This window comes from Calidris pugnax, unplaced genomic scaffold, assembly GCF_001431845.1.
Source record: "Calidris pugnax isolate Ruff unplaced genomic scaffold, ASM143184v1 scaffold314, whole genome shotgun sequence".
NCBI classification, from domain to species: Eukaryota; Metazoa; Chordata; class Aves; order Charadriiformes; family Scolopacidae; genus Calidris; species Calidris pugnax.
The window spans coordinates 193,712-209,560 of NW_015091027.1; the positions used below are offsets into that span (position 1 = coordinate 193,712).

General features: G+C 58.0%; 3 protein-coding genes across 3 annotated transcripts in view; 1 reads left to right on the forward strand and 2 right to left on the reverse strand.

Annotated features, from left to right (window-relative positions):
• Window positions 1-488: 488 nt before the first annotated feature.
• Window positions 489-2,494, forward strand: NKX6-3 (NK6 homeobox 3). The gene is made up of 3 exons (XM_014955920.1): window positions 489-870; window positions 1,861-2,030; window positions 2,106-2,494. Exons 1-3 carry the CDS (start codon window positions 489-491, stop codon window positions 2,334-2,336), a joined length of 783 nt encoding a protein of 260 aa, XP_014811406.1. The 3' UTR covers window positions 2,337-2,494.
• A 4,910-nt stretch (window positions 2,495-7,404) lies between these two features.
• GPAT4 (glycerol-3-phosphate acyltransferase 4) lies at window positions 7,405-13,943 on the reverse strand. Its single transcript, XM_014955919.1, has 12 exons — window positions 13,744-13,943; window positions 11,474-11,543; window positions 10,859-11,156; window positions 10,623-10,697; window positions 10,115-10,204; window positions 9,904-9,997; window positions 9,407-9,522; window positions 9,134-9,189; window positions 8,778-8,863; window positions 8,430-8,558; window positions 8,270-8,349; window positions 7,405-7,786 (listed from the first exon to the last, which is right to left on the reverse strand). Exons 1-12 carry the CDS (start codon window positions 13,906-13,908, stop codon window positions 7,678-7,680), a joined length of 1,368 nt encoding a protein of 455 aa, XP_014811405.1. The 5' UTR covers window positions 13,909-13,943; the 3' UTR covers window positions 7,405-7,677.
• Window positions 13,944-14,489: 546 nt separating this feature from the next.
• Window positions 14,490-15,849, reverse strand: part of GINS4 (GINS complex subunit 4 (Sld5 homolog)) — an 11,443-nt gene continuing 10,083 nt past the window's right edge. Inside the window, exon 8 of the mRNA XM_014955923.1 lies at window positions 14,490-14,625. The gene's annotated coding sequence lies outside the window, so the exon portion shown is untranslated. The remainder of the gene's footprint in view (window positions 14,626-15,849) is intronic.

Sequence of the window (15,849 nt, forward strand, 5' to 3'; positions counted from 1 at the left end):
CCTCCCGGCCCTGGCCCCGCCCCTCCTCGGCGCTGTCCAGCGCGCGCCGCGTCCCCCCGCCGCCGCCTTTCAAAGCGCAATTTGTCTGGGCCGGGCCAATCCCGCGCTGTCCCCCCGGCGCAGCCAATGGCAACCGAGGCCGCCGAGAGCCGGCCAATGGGAGCCGCCACCTGCCGCCGCCCGGCCAATGGGAGCCGCGTATTCTAATGCGCCTGGGCTTTATCAGAGAAATGTTGGCTCGTCCCAAGCCCAAGTTGGGTCCGGAGCTGGAGCCACCTCAGCGAGGTCACCCGGGGCCTGGCTCTGCCCGTGGCCACCCACCCATCCAGGACGTGGCCCTTGGCCAGCCTGACAGGGCCCCAGGGCCACCCAGGGGCCACCCAGCTAGGGCGGGTGCCAGGGCCCAGTAGCCCCCAGGCCGGTGGAGATGGGCCGGCCATCACACCCTGGGGGAGCTGGGCTCTGAGGGCCTTCTCAACACCGGAGCCATGGATGCCAACCTGCCGGGCACCTTCCTGCTCAACGGCCCCTCGCTGGGCCCCTTCCCGGAGGCCAAGGCTCCTGTCTGCCAGTACTCGGTGCAGAGCTCCTTCTACAAGCTGGGCCCCCCCGGGCTCAGTGCTCAGCTGGCTGCCGGCACCCCCCACGGCATCTCTGACATCCTCAGCCGGCCCACAGCGACGCCGAACAGCGGCCTCCTCCCTGGCTACCCCCATGCAGGCGGATTTAACGGACTGAGCTCCCCGGGCGTCTATTATGGGCCCCAGGTGGGAGCCCTCCCCAAGGCCGGTGGCGAGTACCTGCCGCGGGGCCGGAGCTGCTGGGCGGAGGCGGCCCCAGAGTGGCGGGGTGGCCGGCAGTGCGGCGGCCGTAAGTACTGGGGGGCTGGGGTGGGTGGTGGGTGGGGGGGGCCAGAGGGCACCCCCAGAGCCCCGACCCATAGGCACCGGGGCAGGGACGTGGGCCAGCTGCCCAGGATGCTTGTCCTCGGCTGGTCACCCTGTGGGCTGCCCTAGGAGGGTGGGAATGGCCCCCGGTGCCAGAGCTGACAGACCTCAGCCTGCCACAGAGGTTTTGGCTCAAGAGCAGGGGCAGCTCCAATGGCAGAGATTAACTCTGCTTAGCCCCCAGATGAGCCACAGCTGGCAAGGACAGGCAGAGCCCACCGCCCTGTCCCTTCGGCAGCCTCTCTGGGGTTGGTTCCTGGCCCAGGTCAAGCAGAGACCTCTGGGGTGGCCGGCCCTGGGATTGCAGCGCTGCCTGCCTGGTGGAGAGCTGGCAGGGGGATTGCAGACCGGGTTACTGCCATCCCAGAGGGTGGGCAGGAGGGGTGCATGCACCGTCCTGTGGGGAGCCCCAGGAAGCTCCAGGTACAGCTGCTCAAATCCTGCAGCCACATCCCCTTTCCCTCTCTCCGGGTGATGTTCCTGGAGCAGATGGATCAGGCAGGGCAGCACGACTCCCGGCTGGGCTATGAGCCATCCAGTGCTGCCTGCCTTCCCGTTGTGCGTCCTGCAAGGTGTGGGGTGTAGGGGCACAGTGTTCCTGGTGCTGCATGGCTCTGGGGTCATGCACTGCTGCTGACAAGCCTTTCTCCTCAGCACTAGTTAGTGCTGTCACCGAGCAGGAGGTTCACAGCCCAGCTCTGGCTCTGTGGGGCAGGTGGAGAGGGCACCTCATCCCAGCAGGGATGAGACTGAAGCCTTGAGACCAAGATATGGTTTTAGTCTGGATGGGAGCGAGCGTGGAGGGACTCTGTGGGCGCTGAGGGCTCGTACCGTGTTTGGGAAGGCAAGAGCTGCCCTGAGCCATGCATGGCAGCGAGCCTGGGCGCTCACCTGCCTCCCTTCTCTCCCACAGCCCCAGCTCACCTGGCTGACAGCATCCATAAGAAGAAGCACACGCGCCCAACCTTCACGGGGCACCAGATTTTTGCGCTGGAGAAGACTTTTGAGCAGACCAAATACCTAGCAGGTCCAGAGAGAGCACGTCTGGCCTATTCCCTTGGCATGACAGAGTCACAGGTGAAGGTGAGTGTGGGTCCCTGCATGGCATGGGTGCGTGGCGTGGTGACTGCTAACCGAGCCGGTCCCGTGGGGCGGCAGGTCTGGTTCCAGAACCGACGGACCAAATGGAGGAAGAAGAGTGCCCTGGAGCCCTCCTCATCCTCACAGCGGGCGGGGGGCTCTGGTGGAGAGCGGGCAGCCTCTGAGACCGAAGATGATGAGTACAACAAGCCCCTGGACCCCGACTCGGATGATGAGAAGATCCGTCTGCTGCTGAGGAAGCACCGTGCGGCCTTCTCGGTGCTGGGCTTGGGCACGCACAGCGGCTAAGACCCTCTGGGCCACGGGGTGCCCAGCCTGGCCACCTGCTTCCTGCTGGGGGGTGACCCCCATGCAGACACCCAGCTGTGGAGATGGGGAGTCAGCTGCCCCCCCACCTGGTGGCTCCTGCCCAGGGAAGGTGGCTCACAGGGCTGGGAGCAGCACACATGGGCAGCGTCAGGCGTGGCCAAGCTGTCGGCATTGATGAAATAAAGGTCCCAGCCAAGTCCCACCACTTGCTTTGCGGGCGTGCGGTCCAGGGTGCCCCGTCAGGCTGGGCCAGAGAAGGGGCTGGGATGGCGCATGTGGGGCAGGGTCTGTGTGCAGGCGGGGGACGGGGCTGCTGCTGGAGTGCTGTGTGTGGGGCAGGAGGAGCCCACAGGAGCGGGGCAGTCCTGGGGACGGTTCCCAGGGTTTTTCCCACTTTGGGTGTGCACTGGCAGCAAGAGGTGCTGGTTCAAAAGTCACTCATTGGGGCCTCTTGTTGGAACCTATTAGCAGCAAATAAATATCATTTATCTTAACGGTGTGAGTGAGAGCCCATTCACCTGTCAGGGCTGCAGGATTGATGTAGTGTCAATAGCCCCAGTGTGTTTGTTGCCAACCTGGTGGGCCTCCCCGCCGCCGTGCTGCTCGCACACATGTGTGCACATGGGCCTGCACATCCCCTGTGCTGGCTCCCCACGGCTCAGCCCTGGCACGCCGAGTGTGGGTGCTGCATGGGGCTGTCCCAGCCACCCAGGATGCCAAAGGGGCTCCTGGGGGCACCTGCACGGTGCTGGGGGCCCCAGCAAGTGTGGCAGTTGTTCAGCTGAGACCCAACTAAGTGCCAGCCCGGTGTGAACAAACAGACCAGCCGTGTCCTGGGAGGAAATCGATTGGAGATAAGGTGCTGCCGGCCCATCGTGTACTGATTAGCAGCGTGGCATGGGCATGGAGGAGCTGCTGGGGGCTGCAACCCAAGCTGCCCTCCCCTGTGGTCACAGGCAGCATCTGGGGACAGGCTAGTGGCCAAGTCCACCCCTGGAGGTGGACAAAGACCCCCGAGCACCAGCCTTGTGGTAGGGAGCCGTGGTGTGGGGCTGCAGCCCCTCACCCTGCGACCCCTCTACCCGGGCCCCAGGGCCCACATTTGGCTTCAAGTTCTCTCCAGTCTGTCACCTTCTGCCACATGCTGGGCTGGGGGACTTTGCAAGGAGCCCAAATCAGTTGGCAGCACTTTCCCAGAGCTTAGGGAAGATTGATCCAGCCCCCCAGGGAGTGTGGGGACCTTAACGCCTCCCCCTCAGCCACACAGCCCCTCTGCTCCCTCGACAGGATGACTGCCACTGACGGACCCTTGGCCAGGGCAGTGCAGGGCTGGGGTGGAGGCTGTGTCCCCCGCGTCCCCAGGCTGGTGGCAGGGCTAGGACAGCCACGTCACCATCCGTGGGCAGAGCCAGCGCCCGGCAGGAGCCGGCTCTGCACGGCGGGAGAAGTGCGGGGCTGCTGGCGGGATATTTTTTTGACATTTTCTAAGCTGCCCAGCGTGGCTGACAATTTTTAATGTACTAACTGCCTGGTCCAGTGAGCTGATTAATTGGTGCTGTGGAAATCAATACAAAACAGAAAATTAAAACAATTTTAAAGTGATTAAGTAGTTTAACACCTGTCTGATGCCACGTCAGGGCTGGGAGACAAATAAAGCAGGTGGCAAAGGGCCTGCTGCAGCCGGGGAGAGTGACAAATCGCAGCCGCAGCCCGGCTGCTCCGAGCATCCCTGCAGCCGGACACATCCCCGAACGGTGCCCAGGACCCTCCGGTCCGTCCACTCTGCCCAGTGCTGCTCCCACTGCCCGGGCAAGCGGCACCGGCCACTCGCTGCTGCCGCAGGGCAGTCCTCGGCCAGCATGGGGGGCTTGGCCCCAGCCTGGCCCACGGCGAGCAGCGGCTCTCCCCCGCAAGTCCCACCTTGTGCCCCTGGGCAGCCTGGGGGGCTCGGCCAGGGCTGTGCCGAGCGCGGCCGGGCTCGGGGTCGGCTGCTCTGGGGGTGTGCGGGTGCGAGCGCGGGCAGGGCGGCCTGGCAGGCAGATGGATAGAGGCTCCGCTTCAATTCTGCATCCCTTTTCTCTCAGACAAACCCCGTCGGATTTTCATAAATCAAAGCGCCACACTGTTTAATAAAAATTTATTGACTTACAAGTGATTATTTATCAAAAGGCCATTAATAGCGGCTCCGGGAATGATGTGCTACTGGGTGGTGCGTGGAGACTAATAGCAAATCAATGCCAGCATCCGGGCAGAATGCATATGAGGGCCCCTGGCCCCAGCGGGCTGCATGGCTGCTGCAGCCGGAGCCCACAGCCCCTACCCCGCGGGCCGCCCAGCACTCCCCCCGGTTATTTATCGCTTACAAATGAAATGATCGATACTTTTAATCTAGAGCTAAATTTATTAACTTTCCCATCGGAGAGAGACATATTGACTGGGGGCATGGGAGGGGGAGCCAAGGAAAGATGGATGTGTGCCTCCTAACCTGTCCAGCCAGCTCCCTGCCTGTTGTGGACCATCCCTGCAGTGGGGGGGAGGTTGGGGGTCCCACAGAGAAGGGAGGTGGGCAGCCAGGAGAGGGCTCCTGCCCGTCACCATGGCTTCTATGACAAGAGCTGGGGGGGTGACCTGTGGGCAGAAAACTTGTGGGCGCCCGCAGATGGGTCTGAGTGCCTGGGGGTGCAGCCACAGGCATGAGAGTGTGTGTGGGGTCTGCCCTGGGAGAGGCTGAAGGCAATGTCTGTACCGCCAGAGGGGAGACCACGGCACCTTGAGGGTCTTAGTCCAAATGGACCCCCTGAGCACGGGAAAAGCTTTGCAAGCCTTGGGGCCGGAGCAGCAGCACTCAGCAAGGCAAAGCTGGGACTGGTTCACCCCGGCCAGGGGCTGCCATGGAGGTCAGCAGTAGCTTTTTGGGCAAACATGTGGCTCAGGCAGGGACTGGAGCAAGTACAGCTTCTGAAATGTCATAATTAAATGGTAAAGGCAAGTGCTGCAGGGTAACATCCACCTGCTTGGCAGCCAAAGTTTAATCATGCTATGGGTTAACTCCTGTAAGGCATCTGCCATACCCAGCCTTTCTTATACAACTTCAAGGTGATGGTCACAAACTGCATAAATGTAGCCACTGCTGACAATAAGGGTCATGCTTTCCTTTCCTTTTTTTTTTTTCTTTTAAGTGGCAAAGCAGCAGCCCCATCAGTTATCAGACACGGATGGAGGAATGGTGAGCTGGTGTTAAGAGCTCGTACCTAACAAACTGGGTAAAACAAGTAAACCAAAATGCTGGTGAACAGACCCCTAAGGCCATAACAAACTCCTAATGAGGGGAGAATCCTTGCCTGGGTAACTGATAGCTATTAGTAACGAGCAGTTGTTTTGTCAGTATGTATAAGCACAAGCAACACACTTCAGCCCTGTAGCTGTTGTTAACCATCTCCTGCTTCAGCTGCTTTTGGTTTGTTATTTTAGATGGAAAGGAAAAGGTACCAGACTTTGCTTCTTGTTCTTCCCCCTCCCCCACCCTGATCAATTGCCATAGCTGAAGTTGGGCAGAAGAGAATAGGAAATTGGGGTAACAGTGAAAAGCCTGGGGCCGTGAGGGTGTCCCCATCACCAAAGAGCAGCCAGGTGTTAACGGGGATCCCGTCTACCACATCCCTGGAAACCGAATGCAGTGTTTGTTTAGGTAACTGTCTGAGTGTGTGTGTTTATAAAGGATCACATTTCGGGCACTACAATAAGCAAAGGTAAATCAATTCAGTATAGAAATATTTCCTATAACTGCACGTTAACAGCTCACACGCCATTAAGTGTCGCACTGGGAAGTTTAGTTTATTTGTGTGTAAGTTGATGGTCCTGGGGTAGGAGAGAAATAGCACACCGTGAGGAAGAGCTGTGCTTACCTGGCTCGCACACGGTCTGGTCTGCACGCAGGTAAAGACCTGACTGACCCAAAAGAAGGGTTTTGAAGCAGGGAGGCCACATGGAACTGAACAATGTGAGTGTGTGCACTGTCTCTTCGGAAAGGTCAGGGAAGTTTCTGGAATCTCTCTCTCCTGCTTGCTTTTCTCTGTCTCTTTCTTAATAAAATGGTGTTTTACCCAAATGAAAACAAGCAGGAATTAAACTACCTTGAATCCCTCCTGGTAACCAGTGCAGGGAAATTCAGATTTAAGGACAGACACAGAAACGGTGCCCTCACCTGGGGGCAGCAGATGCCCTCCCCCAACAATCACCACTTTGGGCACAAAGGAGGCACTTCAGCATTGGCTTCTCCAGCATCAAAGCAAATGCAAAGAGGCTTCTGCAGGTGAAACAGCATCTGCTTATCAGAGCCAGCAGAGAAACCAATGGAAGTGCTGAAGCTTGTAGGAGCATAACGAAAATTGGAAAGTACAAGGGATGGAAGCTCAAATGCAAATTGTTTTACTGAGTAATACACTTGCAGAGCTGAAGGGGAAGGCGGTACCACTGCCAGGACAAGATTTCCATCTCCTTGAAATGAGCTGAGATTATGTATGTGCATGTTGGTCCGTAACAGGATCAGGTCCCACCACTGTCCTCAGGAGACGTTTGAAAGGGGATCTCCTGCTCAGCCACAGAGACTCAGGGCTCTCCCACCCACCCTGGGCTCTCACCACGGCACATACGGATTGCCCAAGAGCCACCCCAGTGACAACTGCACCCCCAGTTCCAGGGACAGAGACAGGCTGCTGAGGAAGAACCCCAGCAGAGGCTGTTATTTGTGTGCTGGAGAGCAATGGTCTGGGTCAGGCTACAACAGGAGGGTGGCCAAAGGAAAAGGAAAGATTTCTCCTTTTGGAAGTAAAGCTTGAGACGGTCTGAGAGGCCACATGCTGCTCCTGAGAGGTTTATGCTGCAGATGTGAGAGGCACAGGCTCACGAAGACTCCCTCGGTTGTCAAGGCAGCTAATTTCAGTGCAGCTCACCCGTTTCTGTGCCGTGGGAGACTTGTGACTGACACACATGCACATCAACACACCAGTCCTCCCCCTGGGCCTGTAAACACCATATGGAAGCACATGACACCATAAGTGTTTCATTTAATATTGCCCCTGCATGGGGCTTCACTGTAACAGTAACAAGAAGGCATCTTTGCCAGGAGCTGCTCGGGGCCTAAGGACTCCAGGCAGTAACGGCGCCTCCGGGGAAGAACGGCCTGAGGAGGAAGGAGTGAGTCCAAGCAGCTCCGGCGTAGCCAAAGTCCAAAGATTGGGAGCTGCTCCAGAGAAGCCCTGGCTCGTGTGGGAGGCAGAGGGCTCTGGCCAGGCCCAGGATCGGCGCTGGAGGAGAGGGCTCAGGAGCGGCTCCGGTCTTCATGGTTGCCTACAATCATTTTGCTGTAGAGTTTCTGTTGCTCCTCCTTGAATGTGTCTTTCACCTTCTCCCTCTTCAGTCCTCCATCCCTGGGGAGAGAGTCACACCATCAGAGGTTGGGCTGGTCGGAGCTCCCACAACACCCAGAGAGGTACGGATGTGCTGTGTGCTGCCGCCTGTCCCTGAGGGCAGTTACTTCCACACCTTGCCCTGCCAGGAGCTGCACCCACAGCCCTGCAATGTGCTCAACACAGCAGCTCTGCCAGAAGCGTGAGCTGCTCTGACACCACGACAGTCCTGCCTCCTAGGCTAGAAGATTTTGGTGCCTGAAAAAGGATGTTCCCAGGCTCAACCCACTGTGCTGAGCAGCATCGAGTCAGAATCAGGGCACCCCAGTGCAAGCTGGAATTGCACAATAAAGCCCTGGTGCCCAACACACACAGCAGAAGCAAAGACTTTGGTCCCTGCTATAGAAGAGCAGGCCACAAACTTAGCTCTAGAGCCTACAAGCACATACCAGCTCCCAGAAACAAGGAACCCTGGCATTAGGAGAAAAGCCTGTCTGGACTCACCAGAGCAGATCCACAAGGCCCCCCTGCCTGGCAATGGCTGACTTCACACGGTTGGCAAACTGGACGGCATCCTCTTCAGGCTGTGGCAAAACAACACCGTTCAGTAGGAGCAAAAGGCCAAGGAGGCAGCAGATCCAACAGGAGTGTTCATCTTCCTTACCTGCCTGGTCATGGGAGGCAAGTACCAGACACTGCAGACAATGGCCCAGCTGGTCATCATCCTCAGGAGGTAGGTCACCATCCCGTACTTGCTGCTGTTCCAAAAGGCATCTCCAAACTGTGGATCATACTACGGAGGCAGAAGAGCTCATAAAAGTCAGGCAGCGGCTGCACCCTCCCTGAGGCTCCAGGTTCTACCCCAAGCCCAGCCATTGCCCAGCCCCACCAGAGCAACAGAGTGACCTCAGTGTCCCCGAGCCCCCAGACCAGGCTGTTGACCCAGCAGTGCCAAGACTGAGCTCTCACACAGGGAACTACTTGTGCTGTAAGAACATTCGCCTTCTCATACCTTGATGGCTACAGGGTAAACGGTGGCCCCAATTTCAAAGCTCCCCTTTTTGAACATCATCACAGAGGTGTTGTTGATGCAGGTTCCTGTAATGGGCAAGAACAACCTCCTCAACTTCCTTCCACAAGTTAATGCAAAGGTCTAAGGGCTCGGTCACGGGGACCCAGTACCTGCCCCCCAACACCCACTGCACCCCTTGTTCTCTGCACGCACAGGACATGTCACATCATCTGACTTCCACATTCGGGGTTCAGTCAGCTCTAAAGATGCCACGTCCCCTTTGTCTCAGTGAAGGGTCTCAAGGACCCGAGATGCTGTCCCGATGTGACCCCTCCAGCAGCTACTCCACAACCCACCTTCTGGGAAGATGAGAATCGGCAGTTTGCTCTTGTCCTGGACGTGCTCTGTAAGCCTAAAACAGAAGAGTGTCACCAATTAGCACAGGAGCTGTCATTAGCAACCCACACAGCACAGTCCTTACCATGCAGTCACCGGGGACCATCTGGGTGCAAGCAAGTGGCACAGGCTCCCGACGCCCCCGAGGCAAAGGCAACATCCTTGCCCAGGGGAAATGGGCAGCCCCCCTTTCCCAGCCTCCCGACCCCCCCTGCAGCCAACCACTGTCCCACCTTCTGGCGACGAGGTGACGATCTTTGACCTCGGAGCGTTCAAACCAGACGTGGGGGCAAGCTTTCACCATGGCTCGCTGTATCACACCCATGAGCCCGCCGTGGATCTGACCCACCTGGGCACGGCAAGAAGACACATGTTACAAGACCTGGGGACACTCAAAGGTGCCAGCTCCCAGCTCCATGGCCATGTAGAGGTTCATCTTTCTACCCCTGCCCTGGAAAGGCTGAGAGAAGTCCCAGGCTCTGACTGGAAGGACAGACATAAAAGCCCCAAGTGCTTTCCACACCGCTGGAGGCCCAGCTGGGGAAGTGCTTTGCCCAGAGCTCTACGTGCAAAGCTGTGCCCAGGGACCCCTGGTGTGGGGAAAAGCAGCTCTCCGTGCTCAAAAGCCTCTTGCTGCCTGCTCCTTGTCACACACAATGCACTTTCTGCTCCCACCATGTGTGTGGCCAGGCCCTGGCAGGCAGAGTTGGGGCTGGGGTGCAGACCTTACCATGGCGTAGTAGCCATCACTGGCCAGGATGATGACGTCGATGGGAGATGTGTGGTTGGCCACACAGATGCCTCCGTTTCGGGGTCTGTTTTCTCTAAATGCGAAACAAAGGCACAGGTGAGGACGGAGGAAGGAAGCACGACGCCTGCAGGAGGCAGGGCACGGAGCAGCTGGTGGGGAGGATGCCCTGCAGCGGACGGTGCCTCCTTACCGGTCATGGTAGGTGATGATGGCCGTGAGGGCACGCACACAGATCCGGTAGCACATCAGGTGGACGTGCTTGCTCAGGAACTCCTTACACCTGCAGCCCAGGACAGAGACTGTCACCCCCAGGTCCACATTCCCCACTCAGCCCAGCTGCCCCTGGCCACCAGACCCAACCCAGATCTCACATCTCTCCCTCAGAAACACGTCTCGGCTGGGGGTTTTGCCATCAGCTTATGACCACTGATGCTTAAATCATGAGAACCAAACTCTGGCCTTTGTTCTTTTCTGTTCTTATTCCTTTCAGAGCCCAGGGCTCTGCCTCAGACTTAGCGCTCACATCTAGGGCTGCTGTTTGAAATGCCAGTGTCTGCTCCTGAGGGGCCACAGACGCTGGTAGCACCTCCTTGGTGCAGGTGGAACAGACTGGCCTTGCAGGAAAACTTCAGGATTATCAGGTCTCAAACCACACAGGAGGGTCCCCATCCCCTGTCTTCCCTCAAAGACAAACTCACCTTCCATTTGGCAAGTATCCCACCACTGTAGTACCGGTCACCAACAAGCTGATGCCAGTAAAGGCCAGAGCTATCCTGTAGAAAGAGGGAAGCTACAGGCTAGCAAAACCAGGCCACCAAGTAACCCATCTCTCCTGTTCGTGTTGAACAGGTCATGGGGCTCGGAGACCAGTTCACTGGCTGCTGCGGGACCAGGCCACCAGCACCACCTTGGCAGTGCCCACGGCAGCACTCACCTGAGGGGCAGGAGAAAGCAGTAGCGGATGAGCACACCCAGACCCCAGAGCACAGTGAGGCGCAGGCTGATGTACTGGAAGTTGTAGTTGGTCCTGCTGAGCAGATTCCAGGACTCCAGCTCTTCAGCGGAGAACCTCTTGGTCACTTCATCATCCATGATGGTCTCGATGCCTTTGCGGCAGAAATAGAAGATATCTGAGAGCTCAAACTCGGGGGTGTCGAGGGCTTTGCCGCTGCCGCTCCGGCGGATCTCCTTGATCTCCTCTTCCAGTGATGTTGGCTCCTTTGCAATGATTCCTGCAACACGCCACCAACAGCTCTGAGCAACGTGCGACTTCCCCGCTCAAACAGCTGAGAGCCAGGGCTCTTCCTCACCCACCCTCCCCAGCGATCCCTTCCATTCTCCAGTACAGACAACTATAAACCAGTCTCCCCACCTACCTAAAAATGAAGCCCCCCAAGGGTCCTTCCCCTCCCCTTCCTCACAAAACGGACCATTGCTTCCTCCAATCCATCTACATGGAAAAGCTTCTCAAACTGACCCGCTCAGAGACACCACATTTATCCGATCTCCCAAAAAGAATTTTGAACTTCGTATGTACTCAGGATCTTACCATTGACATAGGGCTTGTATAAGGGATGGTTCTTCTCCTTGGCACCACGCTCTATTCTCAGTGTCGCCCACTGCAAGAGACACACACCATGAGCAGGATTCACAAGGCCTGTAGCTCCACTTCTAACTATCCCTGTTTTACAGCCAACTTCCAGGGAAGGCCATGGTTAAGGAGTAAAAATTGGGTTAAAGCAGGAGGTTTCTGTACAGGCTTCTGAACCCAGCTGAACCAGGGTGAAGCAGAGGCTGGCCCAGGAGGAAGGTTTTTACAGCGGAGATGCAGGCTGGATTCCTGCCTGCCCTCCAGGTCACCCTCTCAGCCTCACACTCTTCTGCATAATACAGGCCTGGGAGAACAAGCTGCTTGTGTTCTTATGTACAACACGCTGATTGCTCCAGGCTACCTGCTCCATCGGGGAGCTGTGAAGAAGGGGAAGCCACTGCTAACTCCTGGCATCCCGGTCTCAGCCCACGCCAGCATCAGATCAGGAGCCAGTGATGTGGGAACACTAATCCATTGCATATGGATTGTCCGGCTCATCTAGAAGCCTCCGCTGCCAGCAGAAGGAACTGCAGGATTGCAGATGATTGTCTAGATACTGCCGTCCCAGGAGAGGTCAGAAGAGCAGCTCTGACCCCGCAGGAGCTGGGCAGTCTCTGGAGAAGGCGTTCCTCACCAGCCCAGCAGTCTCCATCCTGACCGTAGCAGCAGAAAACCCAGATTCCCACCTGGGAAGGGTCAGGCAGGTCCCTCACCACCATCAGAGATGTGCTACTGCCACCCAGGGCCGCTGCTCCGTCTGTGTCCCACCTCTGGGTGAGGGGCAACACCAGCCTCTAGAGCTGGGAAGATCTTTCGGGTAAATAACACTTCCCCCAAAAACACAATTCTGAATGACCAAACCTAGTGAGTGCATTTTCCACCAAATCTGTGAGCAGTTGTGCTGGAGTGCTCCTCTCTCCCATCACAAAGAATCTTTGATAAAAGCTGAAATAGACTTCAGAGTCTTTTCAGAAAAGTAGTTTTCAAAACTAAACACCAAAGTAGGTGTGGAGATTAAGCCTTCCTGAATTGAAGAAAGAAAAAAAAAATAAAACAAGGTGAAAAGTTCAATTTCAGATGAACCAAACTTAATAATTTTTTCTCCGAGTTTAGTCACTAAATTTGAAGTCAGGTCTTCAGACATCTGTGTGAACAAAGCACCTCACAAAGCTCAGGGTCTTCCCATTCATGCCTCAGGCTTTTGGGAGGACTTGAAATGTAAAGAGCTGAACGTTGCAAGCCCCAGGGCTGCCTTCCCAAGCCCAGCCAGGAAAGGGACCCTCCTGGGGAAGACCAGCCCTGGCCAACCAGCAGTAGCTGTACCATGAATCCTTTCGCAGCTTGAACTCCACATTTAAGAGCCTAAAACCTCCCTGCCAAGTACAGGGCACCCCTTTTCCTTTCACTCGAGCTGCCAGGGTAGGGTGCTGCAGGCTTTATCTACCAGGAGTTTGGCAAAAATTCTGGTCTCACCAGGGACTTGCTTCAAGGAGAAGTGTTGGCTGTGAGACAGTCCATAAAATTAGTCTGCCAAAGGTAGGCAAGGGAACAGCGTGACCCCAAGTTGGAAAATTCCACTTGGCCTCCCTGTGCCAAAAGGGTCAGCAAGGGCTGCAGGTCAGCCTCAGAGGCTGCAGGTCCAGACGTGGCTGCTGGGCTGGGACGATACGCAGGCGGCTCTCCAGGACAGACGGGTGTCGAGCTCTGGGCTCTGGCCACAGACCTCAGGGCCTGCAGCACAGAAAGTCCTGCCTCACCTCCTGCTTCTGCTTCATCCAAACACGTGCGGGAGGAGGAGCTCGGAGACTGCAGCCTCGTCCCTCCCCATCGCACCCTACACCCCTTTTGGCTCCTTTCCTCATCAAACTGTGGCAGCGCTTGGCCTTGCCTGGGACATTAACCCGTCCCAGCACACACCTCCTCCCGGCACACCCACAGAGCCCACCCTATGACCGTGTACTCATGGACCACACTATCCCACCGCTCTACTTGAAGACTTATTGGATTAATTACAGGGAAAAAACAGCCCACGAACAGAGCCCTAGTAACTTGCATTTGGCTGAGATGACTCAAACGGGTCATCTGGCACCAGGACACATCACCAAAAAAACAGCCTCCCCACCCCAGACACCTGCAATGCCCCGCTCAGGGGCAAAAGCTGCTCCTGACACCACCACATGTGACATGACCCCTGCAAACACACAGAAAATTCTGAAAATGTGACTTACCTGAAAAATCTTTAATAATGTTTTCATGTAAACCTTGCGGATGCCAAAGGAGACTCCAAAAATTGCTGGCACAATGATGAAAACCAGAAGCAGAGTGAAGAGGACAGTTATGGAAATCCCCAAGAGATTAACAACCAGGCTGTCAAAGGGGAGCAGGAGGAACATGGTGAAGGGCCCAGGCAAGGCTGGTGCCCTGCACCCAGAGAGAACGGCTGCCCGCAGCGGTTACCGGCCCTCCTGTTATTCAGCAACAGTCTCGCACACGCACTGAGTCCGCAGCCTGTTCACAGACCCCATTCCAAAGTTCACATCCTTTCTGGGCTCTGCGAGAGAGGGGACGCAGCAGGATCAGGGACAGCTGCCGGGACAAGCAGCACAGTCTGCCCGGAGCCAGGGGAGTTCAGACAGCGCGGGCTGAGGAGCTCAGAGCAGACGGAGCAGGCACAGGGGTTCCTCCATGGGCACGGCAGTGACACGACTGCGTGAAGGGACACCGCCCCAAGGCGCCGCTGAGCAAGTCCTGCTGTGGAGCAGCTTGTGAAGGAGCCGGCAGCAGAATCCCCTTCTGGCTGCTGAGAGCATGCAGAGTCTCTTCACAGGGACAAGGTGGAGTCCATCCCTGAGCCTGCATTGGAGGAGATCGAGGGAGTTGGCACTTGCAGGAGCCTACCGTATGTGGAGCTATTATTGTTTTTTCCGTGAGGACATGGGCACCAGCGCAGGTCCTCGCATGACGCCTGGAACAAGTTTAATTCTGGAGGCCCCTGGCATCCGCTCACGCTGAAGGGTTGTTACAGACACGAACGAAGCCCGTGTCCCTGGAAAGCTCTTCAAATGGCGCGTTGGCTTCTTGGCACGTGAGGCGCTCACATGCCACCAGCGCTAGTGAAGGAAAGAGAAACCGAAGTCAGGCAAGTCACCCCGCTCGGAGAGACGTCAACGGGAGGGTGGCAGGAGGCCAGGGACAGTGGTCTCTGAAACCTGGAAGGCAACGCTTGGGCTGAGGTCACATAACTCAGCGCAGCTCCTGAGGGACAGCAGGGTCGGGCTGGCACTCCGGCTGCCGCCTGGCACTGTCACGGCTTGGGAATCACCCCCGTGTGTTCATACCCTCCTCACCACAGGGCGAGCAGAACCACACCCAGAGCACGGGAGGCTGCAATCAGGTCCCAAGGACAGGAAAGGAGCTAATGGAGCGACAAAAAAACCCTTCCTCATGACAAAGATCTTATCACCTCTCTCATTTCAGAGGCATCCCGAGCACCGAGCCAGAGCCAGCCAGGTGCCCGGATTCCTGGGAAGGAATCACTTCCTCTCTCCCGTACACACACCCCACGCCAGCCTCACGGGGCTGCTCGGGGACAGGAAGCTAGCCCAAGGGGACAATTACTGCCGATGATTAGCCGAAGTGGAACTCGCTGGGGCGCGGGCAGCAGCCAAAGGTCAGGCACCCCGGGGAGGAGGGGCACGCACGGGGCCATCTGAGGCTACGGGGAGAGCCGGCTCGGGGGAGACCTCCCTCCGGGCACCACCCTCCCCCGGCTGCGGAGCGCCAGCCCCGGGGCGGGATGGAAGAGGAGCCGAGGAGAGGCCGGGGGGGATCCTCCCGCTGCCCCGCACGGCGCGTCCTAGCGCCGCTGCACCGGGGTCACCGACACGGCCCGGGCGCGCCGGCGCTAACCCTGTCCCTGCAGAGGCGGCTCCGCGGTTCACGCGTGGAATGGCCCGTGACGCCGGAGCCGTCACCCTCAGGACCGGGACTCCCGCCGAGGAACTGGTCGGACCGGCCCCGCTGCCCTACGAGGGGCTCGGTGATGGCCTTTCTGCCCGCCGTCACCGGCCGCGCAGGCAGCCCTGCCCGCAGCCTCCGGGGGTCAGGCCCGGCCCCGTCCCGGGCTGAGCCCGGCTGCCGACCCGGACTGCGGTCTCATCCTGCACGGCGGCGGGGGAGCCCCGGGCTGGGCGAGGCTGGCGGGACCGGCGGGGATCGCGCTCTGCTTTATTCACCGGAAGGGCGGCGGGGCGAGGCCCGGGGCGCAGCGAATCGGGGACGGGCCAGGGCTCGGCCCAGCGACCTTCGGCCCCGGCGGGTGCGCGCCGGGCAGC

Excerpts from the sequence above, each read along its gene's own strand:
- NKX6-3 (XM_014955920.1), top strand. The coding sequence starts at position 489 with ATGGATGCCAACCTGCCGGGCACCTTCCTGCTCAACGGCCCCTCGCTG. Across the intron at positions 871-1,860 it reads TGGCCGGCAGTGCGGCGGCC|CCCCAGCTCACCTGGCTGAC; the intron begins GTAAGTACTGGG and ends TCTCTCCCACAG. Across the intron at positions 2,031-2,105 it reads TGACAGAGTCACAGGTGAAG|GTCTGGTTCCAGAACCGACG; the intron begins GTGAGTGTGGGT and ends GTGGGGCGGCAG.
- GPAT4 (XM_014955919.1), bottom strand. The coding sequence starts at position 13,908 with ATGTTCCTCCTGCTCCCCTTTGACAGCCTGGTTGTTAATCTCTTGGGG. Across the intron at positions 10,205-10,622 it reads GGATACTTGCCAAATGGAAG|GTGTAAGGAGTTCCTGAGCA; the intron begins GTGAGTTTGTCT and ends CCTGGGCTGCAG. Across the intron at positions 8,350-8,429 it reads TGCCTCCCATGACCAGGCAG|CCTGAAGAGGATGCCGTCCA; the intron begins GTAAGGAAGATG and ends GTTTTGCCACAG.